The sequence below is a fragment of the Panthera uncia genome, assembly GCF_023721935.1.
Source record: "Panthera uncia isolate 11264 chromosome D3 unlocalized genomic scaffold, Puncia_PCG_1.0 HiC_scaffold_8, whole genome shotgun sequence".
Taxonomy (NCBI): domain Eukaryota; kingdom Metazoa; phylum Chordata; class Mammalia; order Carnivora; family Felidae; genus Panthera; species Panthera uncia.
In genome coordinates, this window is record NW_026057586.1 from 47,375,790 (window position 1) to 47,387,489 (window position 11,700).

General features: G+C 37.7%; 1 protein-coding gene across 1 annotated transcript in view; it reads right to left on the bottom strand.

Moving 5' to 3' along the window:
• LAMA3 (laminin subunit alpha 3) overlaps positions 1 to 11,700 on the bottom strand; it is a 279,507-nt gene that overhangs the window by 138,217 nt on the left and 129,590 nt on the right. The window contains exons 14-19 of the mRNA XM_049619625.1: positions 11,592 to 11,638; positions 10,330 to 10,429; positions 9,596 to 9,648; positions 9,260 to 9,365; positions 8,437 to 8,536; positions 1,113 to 1,269 (exon numbers count right to left, since the gene is read on the bottom strand). Of these exons, the coding sequence (XP_049475582.1) occupies positions 1,113 to 1,269; positions 8,437 to 8,536; positions 9,260 to 9,365; positions 9,596 to 9,648; positions 10,330 to 10,429; positions 11,592 to 11,638 (563 nt within the window). The remainder of the gene's footprint in view (positions 1 to 1,112; positions 1,270 to 8,436; positions 8,537 to 9,259; positions 9,366 to 9,595; positions 9,649 to 10,329; positions 10,430 to 11,591; positions 11,639 to 11,700) is intronic.

Below are 11,700 nucleotides of genomic sequence, written 5' to 3' on the forward strand. Positions count from 1 at the left end.
TTATTATTTCCAACTGTAGACACCTATGAGAAGGTATCCACCTTGACTGGACTGTCAGTCATTCACAATCTATTATGACTTAATGGAATCCATTGCTTTTTTCTTAATAATGAAGATCAGGAAGGAGCTAAAGAAACTCAATTGCTACACTGGGGAGAAGGAGAAAGCAGTGAGGTGTAGGATCCTAGGATCCTAGGGAGTGTAAAGCAACCTGATGGGGACCCTAGTCAGGCAAGAAGCAACATTAGAACCAATGGTGGCTCCAACAGAACTGTGAACCTGTCCCTGTTTCTCTAAGGGGTGACTTATATAAATATAACAGACATTACTTCTGGATCTACTAAGGACAAATATTGGGTAACCATGGTCGTCAGTTTACCTCTTTTGTTCTGAATTTCGCCACCGAGAAACACCGTTTGAAGAGACCAACCTCAAAGAGAAATTCTGAGAACAAAAATTCTCAATGACTATACAGAAATTATTAGTTATAAATATTGTATAAGTTCTAAAGGTAGCAAGAAAATGTGTAAATCCCTTAATTATTCCAACACAAAGCCAAGAGAGATGGATACAGAAGAGGAAAATGAAGGAAAGGAGAAATACAGGAAAGAAAATTTAAGTAGCACTAACAAATTCCTCATTTATCTTAGTTTTTATTCATATAGTAATTCCGAGTTTAAAAAAGCAAAAAAAAAAAAAAAAAAAAAAAAGCACCGGTCAAATATTAACAACGCACACATTGAAATTATTTAATTCAACTCATTTTTAATCTTCACAAATGGCTTTAAAGAAAAGTGTCTCTTGTGTTAAAATATAGACTAATCTCATTTGGGAAACAACTTCTTGTAAAAAGTCTCCAGAAATAAACACCATTTTTTTTTAATCCTTTCTTTGTCTGATTTGGTGACTAAATTAACAATAAACTGTGAAATCGATACATATACTTATGAGTTAAAATCCAATCTTACCCCAAACCCCATCTGTAGTCTGGAGAAAAAGAATCTTGGAGTCAGTTTTCGGGATAGTTTGCCTTTGTGGGGGACTCACTGACAGTGTTGTGGGTAACTATATGCACTATCCTGCCATGAAGTAGTTTCTTAGAGGCTACATACCTGCACTGAGGTCATCTGGGCGTATCCTCTCCAGCTAAACTCAGGAAATTCCAGGGGATCAAATCCAAACCGAAGTTCTCTCCCATTAGGTACAGTGCCATCTTCAATCTCATACTTCATATGATGCAAATCCGGGAAATAGTAGTTGTTTTCGGGTCTTTTGTAAACAAAAAGTAAATGTGGATACAGCAAGTTAAGTCCACTGATAATCCAAATATTCTTTAATCTCAGTAGCTCTGCTAAAAGAACTCCCACCAAATTGAAAGACTGCAACAAATAAGAACAAATGAAAGAGCCTCCCCCTGCTTTTTCTTTAAATTACTGCTTTCGTTCTTGTAAACATTCACATAAAATACACCCAACACTTATCATTCTAAGCAATAAAATGAGAAAAGCATTTAGCACAACCCATAGTAGTAGTATCCTTTAATATGTTCTAAACGGTTGCCAACAACTTAGCAAAGTCAAATTAGGTAATTTACTATAAATTCATTCATTCAATCATTCATTTATATACTCATATTCACTCATTACACAAATATTAACATATACGTACCAAGCAATGTTGTTAAGTACCATATATACATAGTGAATGTGACATACAATATTTCATATGTTAAGTTTACAAGTTAGATACATTTTTCTCTCCAAATATGTTTTTTCAATCATCAGAATGACTTTTTATGCCTCGTTTTTTCTTAAATTATAAGTCTTTAAATGGATTTCTTTCAAGAGTCCAATAATGGCAATCATAGAGAAGGATCAAAAATATTTCAACCCTGGGGCGCCTGGGTGGTTCAGTCAGTTAAGTGTCCTACTTCAGTTTAGGTCATGATCTTATGGTTCGTGAGTTCGAGCCCCGCATCAGGCTCTGTGCTGACTGCTCAGAGCCTGGAGCCTGTTTCGGGTTCTGTCTCTCCCTCTCTCTCTGCCCCTCCCCCACTTGTGCTCTGTCTCTCTCTCAGAAATAAATAAAAACATTAAAAAATAAATAAATAAAAATATTACAATACTTATGTAACATTTCATATTCAAATTATTTGAAGTTCTTCAAAATGCCACATTTTGACAATCCAATCACAAACTAATAGCAGTTAGTGTATTTAAACCCATAACTATCAATTGGTCAAAGAAAATAAAAAGTCACAGTCCTATATTGCAAATAGAATTACAAATGCTTACAATTTCTCTGGAAGTGATATATAAAGATCCTTAAAAATGTTCATACCCACTGACCCAGTAATTCTCCTTCCAGGAATATATTCTAAAGAATGATTAAATATACACTGTCAAAGAATTAACATAAAAGAATGTTTATAATAGTGAAAGCTTAGAAGCAATGTAAATTTACAATTATGAAATAATTAAAGAAATTATGAAATATTACATAACCAATATTTTGGAAGACTAATGATATGGAAAATGTCTGCAATATCATGTGAAGAAACTGATACGAATTATATGAAGAAAATACAATATTAATTTGTATTCATAGAAAAAGCCTAGGGGTACGTGGGTGGCTCACTTGGTTAAGCTTCTGACTTTGGGTTAGGTCATGATCTTGCAGTTCATGAGTTTGAGCCCCATGTCAGGCTCTGTGCTGACCCCTCAAAGCCTGGAGCCGGCTTCAGATTCTGTGTCTCCCTCTCTCTCTGCCCCTCCCCCACTTGCGCTCTGCCTCTCTCTCTCTCTCAAAATAAAATAAAATAAAAATAAACATTAAAAATGTTTTAAAAAAGAAAGAGAAAGCCTAGAAAAAAATAAACAAAAAATATCAAAGGGGTTATCATCTGGGTGGTGGAATGAAGAATTTTCTTTGCCTTTTACTTTTAGGTACTTATTGCAACTTTACAACAAACATATATTACATTTATTATCAGAATAATTATTTAGAAGACAAAGTGAATGTGAAAGCTTTCTAACCTTGTAAGAAAAATGAAAAAAATGTTCAGATGATATCATAAACAAACATTTGGGAGGAATTTAGTACAAAAGGACAAAAGATTTACCAACCCAGAGAAAAGGTGGTATGGCATCTTTGATGCTGGTTCGCTCTCCTTTTATCATAGTTACAATTTATCACTAAATCAAAGGACATGTTCTAAATTTCATATATGTGTATTGGCTGTGATGTAAAAAAAAAAAAAATCAATATTTTTGCCTCGGGATGGGAAATTTAATTCCTATTAAAGTTGCATTATTTCTACCTGAAAATTAGCCCACCGCTTGCATAGCTGGAAGGGAAACAAAATTATACTGGTTAAGCAGGGGGAAAGCTCACTTTATCAATAGGAAGGTGAAAAGAGATAAAACATGGGTGGAGAATGTTTCCAAACCTATTTACAAAATTCCTCTGGTTCATCATGTGCTTTGTTAGTCTGCAGGGAAACATATCCACAGATGTGTTCTCTTTCACACACCTTTTATTATGTGGCCCAGCAGTGACTGCCATTTAGAAATGACTGAAGAAAGCTCAGCTGGGTTGCTCTTTTAGAATTCAAATGCTGGAAACATCAAGGGAAAGGAGAGAAACACCATACCAGCTAAATATAGACAATTTACCTAAACTACACTAAAGATTTCTTTAAAAAAATTTTTTTAATGTTTATTTATTTTTGAGACAGAGAGAGACAGAGCATGAGCAGGGAAGGGGCAGAGAGAGAGGGAGACACAGAATCGGAAGCAGGCTCCAGGCTCTGAGCTGTCAGCACAGAGCCTGATGAGGGGCTCGAACTCACGAACTGTGAGATCATGACCTGAGCTGAAGTCGGACGCTCAACTGACTGAGCCACCCAGGCGCCCCAAGATTTCTTTATTAATCTGTTGATAAAGCAGAGTATTAAAGATACATGCAATTTAGAAGTTGCATTTCACAGACTTTCCAGTGTATGATTAAGAGCCAGAATATTAAAAATTAGCTTTTTCCTCCCACCACTGACAGAAAATTATAAATGGATCATGGTTTTAAAAAAATTCTATACTGATATGACATATATTCAGAACATTCTATCTTAAAACAGCAGAATATACGTTCTTTTCAAGTGCACATGGAACATTATCCAGAACAGATCACATTTTGGGCCACAAAACAAGTCTCAACAAATTCAAAAAACCGAAATCATACCAAGCATCTTTTCTGACCACAACACTATGAAAGTAGCAATCAACCACAAGAAAAAATCTGGAAAGAACACAAATACATGGTGGTTAAATAACATGCTTCTAAACAAGGAATGGGTCAATCAAGGAATCAAAAAGGAAATAACAAAAAATACATGGAGACAAATGAAAATGAAAACACAAAGGTCCAAAATCTTTGGGATGCAGCAAAAGCTGTTCTAAGAGGGAAGTTTATGGCAACACAGGCCTACCTCAGGAAGCAAGAAAAATCTCACATAAACAACCGAACATTACACCTAAAGAAGCTAGAAAAAGAAGCACAAACAACCCAAGCCCAGCAAAAGGAAGGAAATCATAAAGATCAGAGCAGAAATAAATGAAATAGAAACTAAAAAAACAATAGAACAGATTCAAGAGAAACCAAGAGCTGGTTCTTTGAAAAAACCAACAAAATTGATAAACCTCTAGCCAGAATGATCAAATAGGGAGAGAGAGAGAGAAACAAGTCAAATAGACAAAATCAGAAATGAAACACTAGAAATAACCACCAATGCCCCTGAAATACAAAGGATTTTAAGAGAATATTGTGAAAAAATTATATGCCAACAAATTGGACAACCTAGAAGAAATGGATAAATTCTTAGAAACATATAAACTCTTAAAACGGAATTAGGAAAAAATAGAAAATTTGAACAGACCAATTACAAACAATGAAATTGAATCAGTAATACTCCCAACAAACAAAAGTCCAGGACCAGATGGCTTCACGGGTGAAGTCTACCAAACATTTAAGGAAGAGTTAATATTTATTCTTTTCAAACTACTCCAAAAAACAAAAGAGAAAGGAAAGCTTCCAAATTCATTCTATGAAGCCAGCATTAGCCTAATACCAAAACCAGGTAAACATACTACCAAAAAAAAAAAAACAAAAACAAAAAACAAAAAACAAAAAAATTGCAGGCTAATATCTCTGATGAACATAGATGCAAAAATCCTCAACAAAATATTAACAAACAGAATCCAACAATACATTAAAATAACCATTCACCATGATCAAGTGGGATTTATACCTGGGGTGCAAGAGTGATTCAATTATTTGCAAATCAATCAATGTGATATGTCACATCAATAAGAGAAAGGAGAAAAACCATATGATCATTTCAATAGATGCAGAAAAAGCATCTGACAAAGTACAACATCCATTCATGATAAAAACCCTTAACAGAGTAGGTTTACAGGGAACATACCTCAACATGATAAAAGCCTTATATGAAAAACCCACAACAAATATCATACTCGGTGGGGAAAAAATCCTTTCCCCCTAAGATAAGGAACAAGATAAGGATATCCACTCTCACCACTTTTATTCAACATAGTACTGGAAGTCCTAGCCACAGCAATCAGACAAGAAAAGAGAATAAAAGGCATCCAAATTGGTAAGAAAGAAGTAAAATTTTCACTATTTGCAGATGACATGATAATATACATAGAAAACCCTAAGGACACCAAAAAACTACCAGAACTGATAAATGAATTCAGCAAATTCACAGGGTACAAATCAATATACAGAAATTCATTGCATTTCTATACACTAACAAAGAAGTAGCAAAAATAGAAATTAAGAAAACAGTTCCATACTGTATGGGTAGTCCCCATACTACCCAAAGCAATCTACACATTTAATGCAATCCCCAGCAAAATACCAACAGCATTTTTCACAAAACTAAAACAAATAATTCTAAAGTTTGTATGGAACCACAAAAGACCCCAAATTAGCCATCTTGGCAATCTTGAAGCAATCTTGAAAAAGCAATCTTCAAGTAATCTTGAAAAAGAACAAAGCTAGAGGTATCACAATCCCAGATTTCAACATATACTACAAAGTTGTAGTAATCAAAAACACTATGGTACTGGCACAAAAATAGACACCTCAATCAATAGACACATAGAAAAGAATAGAAAGGCCAGAAACAAGTCTACAATTACATGGTCAATTAATCTTCAACAAAGGAGGCAAGAATATGTAATGGGAAAAATATGGTCTCTAACAAATGGTGTTGGGAAAACTAGACAGCCACATGCAAAAGAATGAAACTAGACCACTTAACTTACACCATAGACAAAAATAAACTCAAAATGGATTAGGGACCTAAATGTGAGACCTGAAACCATAAAAATCCTTGAGGAGAGCACAGGCTGTAATTTCTCTGACATTGGACATAGCAATTTTTCTAGATATGTCTCCTGAAGCAAGGGAAATAAAAGCAAAAATAAACAATTGGGACTGCATGAGAATTAAAAGCTTTTGCACAGCAAAGGAAACAGCCAACAAAACTAAAATACAATCTATTGAATGGGAGAAAATACTTGTAAATGACATATCTGATAAAGGGCTAGTATGCAAAATATATAGATAACTTATACAACTGAATGCCAAAAAACACATAATCCAATTTAAAAATAGGCAAAAGACATGAACAGACATTTCTCCAAAGAAGACCTACAGATGGCAAACAGATGCATGAAGAGATGCTCAACATCACTCATCATTAGGGAAATACAACTCAAAGCCACAACAAGATGTCACCTCACACCTGTCAGAATGGCTAAAATCAAAAATATAAGAAACAAGTGTTGGGGAGGATATGGAGAAAAAGAAACCCTTGTGCACTGTTGGCGGAAATGCAAACTGGTGCAGTCACTGTGGACAACAGTACGGAGGCTCCTCAAAAAATTAAAAATAGAATTACCATATAATCCAGTAATTCTACTTCTGGCTATTTACCCCAAAAACACTAACTTAAAAACACTAACTTGAAAAGACATATGCACCCCTATGTTTATTGCAGCATTACTTACAATAGCAAAATTATGGAAGTAACCCCAGTGTCCATCCATCAATAGATGAATGAATAAAGAAGATGTCACACACACACACACACACACACACACACACACACACACACACACTGGAATATGATTCAGCCATAAAAAAGAATGAAATCTTGTCATTTGCAATAACATGGATGGATCTAGAGGATATAACACTAAGTAAAATAAGTCAGTCAGAAAAAGACAACACATGATTTTACACGTATGTGGAATTTAAGAAATGAAACAAATAAACAAAACAAAAGAGAAAGACAAAAAAACAGACTCTTAAATATAGAGAATAAACTGATGGTTACCGGAGGGGAGATGGGCGGGGGGATGGGTGAAGTAGGTGAAGGAGATGAAGAGTATGCGTATCACGATGAGCAGAGTAATGTATAAAATTGCTGAATCACTATATTTAATGCCTGAAACTAATAGAACACTGGACTTATTTAAAAAATGTTTTGAGGCACCTGGGTGGCTCAGTCGGTTAAGCGTCCGACTTCGCTCAGGTCATGATCTCGCGGTCCGTGAGTTCGAGCCCCGCGTCGGGCCCTGTGCTGACAGCTCGGAGCCTGGAGCCTGTTTCAGATTCTGTGTCTCCCTCTCTCTGCCCCTCCCCTGTTCATGCTCTGTCTCTCTCTGTCTCAAAAATCAATAAACGTTAAAAAAAATAAATAAATAAAATAAATAAATAAAAAATGTTTTAATCTGTAAAATGCTAAATATGACGAGACACAGAGACAGTACGGCTGCCATACTTGTGATAGCCCCTCTGGGAGCTCAGTCTCCACTTGCTCCCTTGCTCCTACAGTTTATTTTAATTAGCTTCTGCACGAGATGAGGGACTTCGTCCCACTTCAAGAGTTTTCTTCTCCCCCCTCCACGCCCCCCTGCCCCCACTGCGACACATCTGGCCTCTCCACGCCTTCAGCCATGGGTCCCAAGGGAGAAGCTGGACCTGACTCTCCTTGGCCCAGGAGCCTGCTCATTTGCTGGGCTCCTCCAGGCTGCGGCTTTTACAAGGAGGTTTGCCCACAGGAACCCACCTCAAGCATCCAGCTCTAGTCTCGTCCACCTGGCTTTATATACCTGTGGGAACTGTCCAGTGAGGCAGCTCTGGGACCTACAAAGTAGTCGTCTTTAGGGCAACCTTACCTCCTGCTTCAACTGGGCTCCCTGACAAGTGTCCAGATTTCAAATGACAGGACAGCTTCGTCAGCCCTCTCTCTTTAGGACGGCTTGTCTCTTCACAGGAACTGGCGGCACAGACAGGACTCTCTGAGAGTCTTCCACATCAGTACGGGAGGAGACCTCCCTGAAGACTCACCGCTGGCACGCCTTCCCCACGACATGCTCTCGGCAACGGCATCCTCCGGAGGGCCCACTGCACATGGGGGTGATCGCTCCACCGATGTCACACTGACATCCTAAAGGTCAGAAAACAACAGCGGTGACCCATCAAAGCATCTCCGCGTTGAAGCTCTCCCTCCCTCTCTGAGAAGTGGCAATCAGTAAGATCAGGCTGCTTCCTACCCCTGCCACATCTCATATCCAGCAGATGTTAGAAACATATAGGCACCTCCCAAACTGAGATGGGAGGTGCCCCCAAAAGTCCACTTGTAAGTGCACTTGTAAGGTCAGCTCCGACATCACTGTCTGGTGGAAGGGGACAGGAGCCCAGGAGCTAAACATGATTCAGCAACACGGTGCCCTTATAAACAACGTCTGCTAATGAGAGTCTGTGGGCGAGAGACAACGGCAGCCTGTGCGGCCACACTCTTTGAGGTGTATTATTTAACACAATATTGTCTCTAAAATCTGATGTGAGCTGTTTTGATAATACAAAAAATATCTTCAAAATGACAAAGTCTTGATGTTATTTATGAAATTAACAGATGAATCCCCATTCATCCCAATTGTGTTTTCTATAATTAAACCGACACCATGCTGGTAGAAGCAAAGTGGAAGCAGCCCCAGTTGCAATTTATTACTAGTTTCAACGAGTATTTGGCCCAATTCCCTAGACAGAATTTTTTAGTCCCATCCCATCAGAAAGACCGCATGAAGACAAGGAACTCAGAAGAAAGATGATCTGGACAGTCTTTGCCCATCAACACTGGCTTCTCTCAGCACCCACTGGAAGTATTTACCTTGACACCCAAAGTAATTGCTCTTTTCCAAAGCATAATATCCATCTTCACACGTGTCACAGGAATCGCCATTGACATGAGACTTGCAGTGACAGTCACCATCCTGCTGCAGAATAAACAAGGTAACAAAATTTGATAAGTTCATACAATTTGCTAATCTTCAAGATTTAAAACTGCCTCACTGTATAACATGAAGCAGGATGGAGGGGATCTGAAAACATCCAGAGAGATTAGCATGCCCTGTACAATTACAGAGGCACTAATACCTTCCCCGAGAAATCCCAACGTCAACTGCTCTCCTATTCCACTGGTATACGAACAATCGGCCCATATTACCTGCCCACACTCTCCAATTCCACTCACTGTTCCCGCCACGTGGCACTGGCATTCTGTGAAGAAAAGACAGCATCCTTGGACCAAGGTTGCACGAAGGACAGCCCTTGGCTCTGGAAACATGACCCAGCAGCAACACTACATGTGTGGTCACTTTTGGGCACATTTCAGCAGAATTCCAGTCTGCTCCACTGACGCCTAAAACGGGACTGCTTTCTGGGGTCAGCAGAAACACCAGATCAATACCATCCACCTACAAGGAGTAATGGCCAGTATATGACCACTCTAAGACAAAGGCTGCAACATCAGGGGGTTTTTTAATGAGCCTAACGTCAAGAACACTACTGACATGCTTCCATGAGAACAAACTCTAGTTAAGGACATATTCACTCCACTTAGCCACCTTTAGTTTAGTGTCTTTAAGTTCCTGTCCCTGGCTTCAATCTAAGCATAAAATGAAACTAAAATCAAACAAGAAAGAGAGGTTATAAAAACAAGGCAATATCAACCATTTATCAATAAAATACATATGGAAACAGGATATAAATCCCTTGCTGGGATTTTCAAAATGATAGAAATTCTGCCAAAAGTAGGGGGAAAACGTCAAAATATTTACACAGAATTTCAGACAAACTGAACTTATTAAATAAATAGCTCTTTTGTGGGTTTAGTCACTGAAGTAGAGAAAATTAAGAGGAGGTGGCAATATAGTAAATTATTCTGCGTAAAAACCTTACCTGAACATCCGCTGGGGTTTTCTTTGGCCAGATTCCAATATGATGGTTTGCAGATGCTGCATGAAGGACTTTCAACATGAAGCTTGCACTGGCAGTACCCCTTTGAAAGAAAATCAAGCCAACACTTGACATCTCAGAATTAAGACATGTTTTCAAACATATGTTCTGAACAAAGTTTGTCACAGAATTATATTTTGACTGCGAAAAGTAAATGAAGTGTATCCAGAGGGAATAAAAGTACTGGGTTGATTTCAACCGACTGCTCATGGCTCTTCTTTTATTATTCATTTCTTTTTTTTCTACACATAATCTGTTGTGGTAAAAATAAAACTGGAAAAAACAGGAAAAGAAATATTTAAAAATCACTTTTACTTAGAGTCGTCATTACCTGTTGGTTCTGTGACAGCAGGAACTATTAATCTACATGGAAGATTATCTCAATATTTAACATACTGAGAATCAGTAGAGAATTATATTTATCTGAAAGTACTTGTGTAATATGCAAAGGTCACTGCCTCACTGTAAGGATGCACAACCTCTCTCCATCTGTCCCTCGGATGCCTGGAGGTCCACCATCTTCAGGCTTTGCAGCTAAGAAGACAGATCATTTCTAAAGCACTGAGAAATACCATAGTATCTGATTGGAGCAAAAGCAAATAAATTGCAATTATTTCATACACAGCTTTATTTATTGTGCACTTAGCCTTAGTTTTTCTTAATTTTAATTATCTATTTAAGGCTTATGTGCAGGGGCCTCTGGTGGCAATGCCCTCAGAGTCACCTACAGTAGGAATCAAACACTAGGGCTCTGGAATTAAAAGTTAAAATAAGCCTTATTCCTCTGTTTTTGAAAAAAATAAACATGATCACATATGCACTCTGAAAAAGAGCAATGACCTTTTAAGCAATTTGGTTTCAGATCTTATTTTATTTTTATAATTTTTTTAAACATTTATTTATTTTTGAGAGAGACAAAGCATGAGCGGGGGAGGCACAGAGAGACAGGGAGACACAGAATCCGAAGCAGGCTCCAGCTCTGAGCTGTCAGCACAGGGCGGAGCCCAACGTGGGGCTCGGACTCACGAATTGTGAGATCATGACCTGAGCCAAAGTCAGATGTTTAACCCACTGAGCCACCCAGGCGCCCCCTCAGATCTTATTTTAATTTGCTTTTAACTTGAGGAAGCTCCCAAATGTGTTAGTCTGTAATATATATCAAAATGCATGTTAGAATTGTAACCCTTTTATAATCCTCTACTTACCAAACTGGAGTCCAGGGTACCAGCTGGGTTACAGGCACCGCTGGAGCCTATATGTGATTTAGAAAGATTTTTATTTAATTTTTTTTTTTTTTTTTTTTTTTTTTTTTTT